Source organism: Cucumis sativus, chromosome 1 (assembly GCF_000004075.3).
Source record: "Cucumis sativus cultivar 9930 chromosome 1, Cucumber_9930_V3, whole genome shotgun sequence".
Lineage (NCBI taxonomy): Eukaryota > Viridiplantae > Streptophyta > Magnoliopsida > Cucurbitales > Cucurbitaceae > Cucumis > Cucumis sativus.
In genome coordinates, this window is record NC_026655.2 from 21,776,907 (window position 1) to 21,783,639 (window position 6,733).

The following is a 6,733-nucleotide window of genomic DNA, read 5'->3' on the forward strand; positions in this document are numbered from 1 at the left end:
TAAACCCTCTTTAATTTTCAATTCAATGATTCTACAACCCCTCCTAGAACATAATATTATTCCTAAAACATAATTTCAAATTCAAATAATAATTTCTAGTCTAAACAAAAATAAATTACATTAAAACTAATATAAAACAAACCTACTCACCAATATGCGACAATGAGCGACGAAAGACGATGACAACGAAATGGCGATGAACGGCAAAGAGGTGAGAACTCTTCTTCTTCTTGGTCTCCCTCCCTCTCTCTCGTCTTTCTCTTTTCTCTTTCAATTCTATTTTACATAATGATTTATTAAAAGGAAAACTCTCGACGCTGCACGAAAAACATCAGGATGGCCAACATATTTTTGACACATCACTAATGGTGTCGGAAATATGTACCCTTTTTCCCAACATCTCTGTCGTCGCGTCGGAGGATGGCCAACGATACAATTAATGTTTTGCCCTTACTCGACGCGACACTGTATAATTAATATGTATTATCATTTTTTCCAACGTTTCTAACGTGACGTCGAAGGAAATCTAATGGTATAATTAATTATTCCAGGCAGTCCTGGCATGCCTTATCATGTATCGGGAACAGACACCCCCTCTGATGTTGGACTTGGTGTGTTGAAAGAGACCTCCTTCTAGCAACGTTTCGTTTTCCGATAAATTTTTATGCGTCGAAAAAATCCCAATTTCTTGTAATATAAAATTAATAAAAAATATCGATAGCAAGTTTTGGTTTGGATTGTCTTTTTAAATATTTATAAATATTTTTTTTTAGTATATCCTAAATTTTTTGACAATGTTTCAAGAATATATAGAATTGAAAATAAAATCAAATATCTATCAAAATTATATTTTAATATGTGATATCTTAATTTTTACTGTATTGGCTCAGTAGATGTTTTTTAAATTTTATTTTTAAACAAAATACACTAAGTCTCAATCCATGTTTAATTTTCTTACAACAATCACTTTCTAGCCTAAAAAATATTTCTAACCCCTAACTTTTAATAGGAAAAAAAAAAAAACAATTCATTCTAATTATATGCTTTTAATTTTATAATCCTAACCATTCCTTAGTCTTTAAATTTTACGAGTAATATTTAATCCTTTAGACTTTACTATTTACAGTGATTTGGTCTGGTCTATCATAGGTATGATTTAATATGATATCTTACACATATAATTAAGTTTATAAATGTAATTTATGGAAAGTCCAATATATATAAAACCTATAGGAACACTAAGTGGTTATGTAATAAAAACCAATACTTAACTTTAATGAAAATTTTCACTTATAAAACCAAATATCATATAAAAGTATAATTGAATTAACTAGTTGCTAGCTTACTAAAGCTTAGCGATTAAACTGCACTTACAAATCTAAAAATATAGAAACTAAATTGTTATCCACACCATGGGTTATTTCTTTCAACCTCGTTTTTTTTATGATATCTAGAAGACACGATCTGTTTGTCAGCACCTTCACATGCAAGTTCAATAACAACAAGAACAAAAAACCAAAACAGCTCCAGTAGTGGGTTTTGGTTGTGTCAGCAGCTGGCAAACTACTGATAATGTTTTCACACTAATTAAAGCTCCATTATTTAAAACCCCTTTGCTTCTTCTTCTTCTTCTTCTTCTTGTGAATGAAAAAGAGAAAGAAAAATAATGGAGAAGACAAGAGAAGTTGCAAAACACGGACGTTTACTACTTGTGCCATGTCCATACCAAGGCCATATTAACCCAATGCTTAATCTAGCAACATACCTACACAGAAACGGCTTCTCTATAACCATTGCTCATACATCCTTCAATTCCCCAAACCCTAATCGTCATCCGGAGTTCACATTCATCTGCCTCAATGACTGCCTAGCCGATGACCTTGTCGCATCTTTGGATATCGCCATCTTGTTGCTCACTGTCAACAATAATTGCAAGGCTAGCTTGGAGGAAGCCATGGCCACTGTCCTTAGAGACGTTGTGTGTGTAATACACGATGAGATCATGACCTTTTGTGCGGAGGTGGCTAGCAGTTTTGGGGTTCGGAGTTTGGTGCTTCGAACAAACAGCGTATCGACGTGTATTGGTCGCTCCGTCGTTTTGCAACTTCATGCGGAGGGTCGACTTCCTCTACTCGATCAAGGTATATGGAAATGTATATTGTTCATTTTCATATTTTACCTCTTTTTTACTTTTTAGTTGCTGGATTTTGATTCTAATTTTTTTTTTTTTTTTGTCATGAGTTTCAAAATATAATTATTCTCGAGTTTTGAGTTCAAGTTTTGTTTTGGTTTTTTCATAGCAAGATTTAATTTTAAGATTTTACAATGTTATACCTTTAGTTTCGGTTTCTGAAGTTTTTATAAAATTGAAACTTTGATCTATCAAGTTTAACAAATCAATTTGAAAGATCATAAACATCATATAGATCAAAATAACTTCAAAATAAAAAGTAGAAAAAACTTAATACTTTGTATCAAGATAAGCTGAATAGATGTTATTTCTATTGATTTTGAGATAGGTAGAACTCTATGTTATCTAATGTGAAAACAGAACTCGATCTAGAAAAGATAAGTATATTTTATCTAATATACCTCTATATATATACTGCATATTTAAAAGAATTATATAAAATAATCTCTCAAACTGATTCTCACAATAATTATTTAATAGGGTTCATGGAAGATGAGGTACCAAATCTCCATCCTTTGAGATACAAAGACTTACCAATCTCAGCCTTTTCAGATATCTCCCAATCAACAAAACTAGTCCACAAAATGCACGATCTCACCACTTCTTCAGGTGTGATTTGGAACACAATCCCATTTCTTGAACCATCCGAATTCACCAAATTCAAAGCCAATATTTGCAACCAAATCCCTATTTTTGCAATTGGCCCAATCCACAAGATTTCCCCAACCTCATCTTCTTCAAGTTTGCTCAATGAAGACTACACTTGCCTCCCATGGCTCCACAAACAACCTCCCAACTCAGTCATCTATGTCAGCTTGGGCAGTGTTGCCCTCTTAACAAACCATGAACTCCAAGAGATGGCTTGGGGTTGGTTAATAGCAATCAACCATTCTTGTGTGTCGTTCGCCCTGGCTCCGTTCGAGGCTCGGATGGGATCGGATTTGTTTTGGAAGAGTTTCAAAAGAAGGCTGGAGATAGAGGGTGTATTGTGGAATGGGCTCCACAAAAGGAAGTGTTGGCTCATAGGGCTGTAGGTGGATTTTTGAGCCATTGTGGTTGGAATTCTACACTTGAGAGTTTGAGTGAGGGTGTTCCAATGTTATGTAAGCCTTATTCAGGAGATCAAAGAGGGAATGCAAGGTATATTAGTTGTGTTTGGAGAGTGGGGTTGACTTTGGAAGGTCATGAGTTGAAAAGAAATGAAGTGGAAAAGGGTATTAGAAAATTGATGGTGGAAGAAGAAGGGAGGAAAATGAGAGAAAGAGCAATGGATTTCAAGAGAAGAATTGAAGATTGTTTAAGGGAAGGTGGCTCCTGTTCTCGTAACTTGAGAGAGCTTGTTGATTTCATTATGTCTTCTTAGATCAACCTCTCTTCTTAATGAACCTCTATTATTTTAACTTAAGTATGTTGAAATCTTCTCAATGAACCTCTATTATTTTAACTTAAGTATGTTGAAATCTTCTTAATCAACCTCTATTATTTTAACTAAGTATGTTGAAATTAACGTGATGATCAATAATATTGTCTAGCTATATTGAAAGTAATTAACAGCAAAAAAAGCTAAAGAAATAGAAAGAACAAATAACACATAATGTTTTGTTAACCCGGTTCAGAAAATACTACATATATCTATATCTTTGCCTAAAGAGTTTAGCTCAGATGAGAAATATTATTAAGATTCAAATGAACAAGCAACAACACTCTTAAGTTATAACAAAAACTTAATCGAAGACAAGCTCCCCTGAATTTGTGTTTAAATCTTTTTGAAGATAAACTCAGGCCCCCTGAATTCATTGACCGCAATTCAACTATTTCAGTTTTCTTTCATATTTATTGTCAACCGTTGCAGTGTAAAAACCACTTGTAGAACTTCAGTATATATCATTATAAAGAAGGCAATTCGACTACCTTCACGAATAATAAGTCTCCAAGAGAGGACTTATTTGAAATCAATTTTCTGTTGTCCGTTGAGCTAAGCCAATAGCTTAGTTATTTAAAGATCACGATAATCTTCGATAACTTCTTTATGCAAAGATATAGATAAAAGATTCCTATTGAGAAGAAAAAAAATATCTTTGAATAATATCATTTATTTAAATAACCACGCTAATAATAATGAAAAGAAACTTATTATTTCTTTTTGACAAAAATACCCAACAAATTCTCCCTTGTCAAAAATTAAAAAAAAAAATTCGAATAGGAAAGTCCAGTAATACACGCAATCCTTTTTTTTGAGGAGCTTCACAAATCTTCTCGACAGTTAATAACAGAGAAAACAACAATGAAAACAATAAGTAAAGATACTAGTGACACACAACATTGTTAACCTAATTCGATGACATAACATCTACATTTGGAAAGTCCTTGACCCGAAATCAGAGATCTTATTACTTTGATAATCATAAATCATAATCTGATTCTTAGTACATAGATATTCATATTCACCCTCTCACTAAACAGTGGTACAGTTTATTGAATCAGAACTTTATCACTACTATTTCAAAGTTTGATTTAGCTAAACAAAATCCTCCCCTTAATCATGCAACTCATATAAGGTGTTAATCAAGAGAGTCACCCCTAAATATCGTCCTTCATCAAGTCGTAACTACCGTTTGTACAATTCATCTTCTAAAGAAGTTTTAACTTCCACATCAAAGAAACTCAGCAACCAATCAGATTGTCAAAAAATAACTTACACGGTGCAAGTTCTACTAAATAACTTGATAGGCAGATCTTCAAAGAGTACTTTCCACACTTTTCACTCTGATAACTTCAAAAAACCTACTTTCTTTTTTGCATACCCTCTGAAAAAGAATAGAACAACAATACAAAGAATACCAGCCCGACCAAATCCTTCACAGTAGAGAAAGAGTAAAACAAAATAAAATCCCTATTCCAAAAAACTATTTTTAAACACTTTCTTTTTGCAATGTCATTCCACCGAAGACAGAGCTGAACAAAACAACATTCACATGCCCACAAATCTTCTTATAAGGTTAGTAGACCTAAAGGAAGTACCGCAGTGAAAGGTTCCTTTGTTATAGAACCACCGTTCTCTTCACACCTTTGGTTCAGTATGGAATCTCTAGTTTGATATAAAATTTGAGACTACTTATAAGCATAGTAATTAAATTTTAAAATTTTAAATTATAGAAATTACTAAGCCTCTTTTAGTAACCATTTTACTTTTAGAAAAAAAAAGAATTCAACCTATTTTTTCTGTGTGTTTTAGAATAATTTGAAACTTTCTTAAATACAATGATTGAATTTCTCACCAAATTCCAAAACAAAAACAACATTTGAAAGCTACATTTTTTGTTTTCAAATTTTGGTTTAATAGAACATAAATATCAAAATAAAAGAATCAATCGAAGGTAAAAATAGTTTCTATAAACTTATTTTTTAATAAAACAAAACCATTATGAAAGGGAGTATAATATTTGTACTATTCAATTATTTTGTGAGCACAGGTAAAGTAACAAGAACAAAAAGACGAGACAGCCGGCCTCTAGTGGTTTAGGTTGCCAGCTGACTCATAATATATATATATATGTATGTATGTATTGTTTGATAGCTCCATTCTTAATAGCAAACCCCAAACCTTTTCTGCTTCTTCTTCTTGATGTGAATAAAAAAACCCAATGGAGAAGACATTGGAAATTTCAAAACGAAGGCGTTTACTACTGGTGCCATGTCCATACCAGGGCCATATTAACCCAATGCTTCATCTAGCAACATACCTACACCACAATGGCTTCTCAATAACCATTGCTCACACATTCTTCAACTCCATAAACTCTAACCGCCACCCAGACTTCACGTTCGTCCACCTCAACGACCAACTCCCTAATGACCTCCTCGTGTCTTTGGATGTGGCCTCGGTGTTGCTCGCCATCAATGATAATTGCAAGGCTAGCTTGGAGGACATCTTGGCCAATATCGTCGAAGATGTCATGTGTGTAATACACGATGAGGCCATGTACTTTTGTGAGGCAGTGGCTAGTGGTTTTGGGGTTCGAAGTTTGGTGCTTCGAACAACTAGCATAGCGGCATGTATTAGTCGGCTGGTTGTTCTACAACTTCATGCAGAGGGTCGTCTTCCTCTACTTGATCAAGGTGTGGATTATATATATATATAACTTTTATTTTGGTCTATAGTTTTGTAATGCAATTAAATTTTTACTGTTGAATTTAATTTTGGAAAAATCTAAACTCATATTAAAATAATTTATCCTTTAAATACAACTTATTATATATTAGCATGCACTCTAAACATAAACTATATTATGATCGGTTTATAACCTAAACTATAATAACAAACGCTAAAACTTCATTTTTATTTTTATTTTTGAATGTGAATAATAAGAATAATGTTTTTAGATTCCAAAATTATAGACAGAAGATGCTTACTATATTTGCTTTAATTTGTAGGAATATTTCTGTTAGAATTGATCTAGGAATATACGTTTCTATGAATTCTAAACAATATCTCAAATTTTCATAATCCAAAAATGCACTTATCTATCTTTACTAATTCAA

General features: G+C 32.8%; 1 protein-coding gene and 1 pseudogene across 1 annotated transcript in view; both read left to right on the forward strand.

Moving 5' to 3' along the window:
• Positions 1-1,599: 1,599 nt before the first annotated feature.
• LOC116403727 lies at positions 1,600-3,643 on the forward strand (annotated as a pseudogene).
• Positions 3,644-5,835: 2,192 nt separating this feature from the next.
• Positions 5,836-6,733, forward strand: part of LOC116404366 (UDP-glucose iridoid glucosyltransferase-like) — a 2,751-nt gene continuing 1,853 nt past the window's right edge. The window contains exon 1 of the mRNA XM_031886644.1: positions 5,836-6,310. Within this exon, the coding sequence (XP_031742504.1) occupies positions 5,836-6,310 (475 nt within the window). The remainder of the gene's footprint in view (positions 6,311-6,733) is intronic.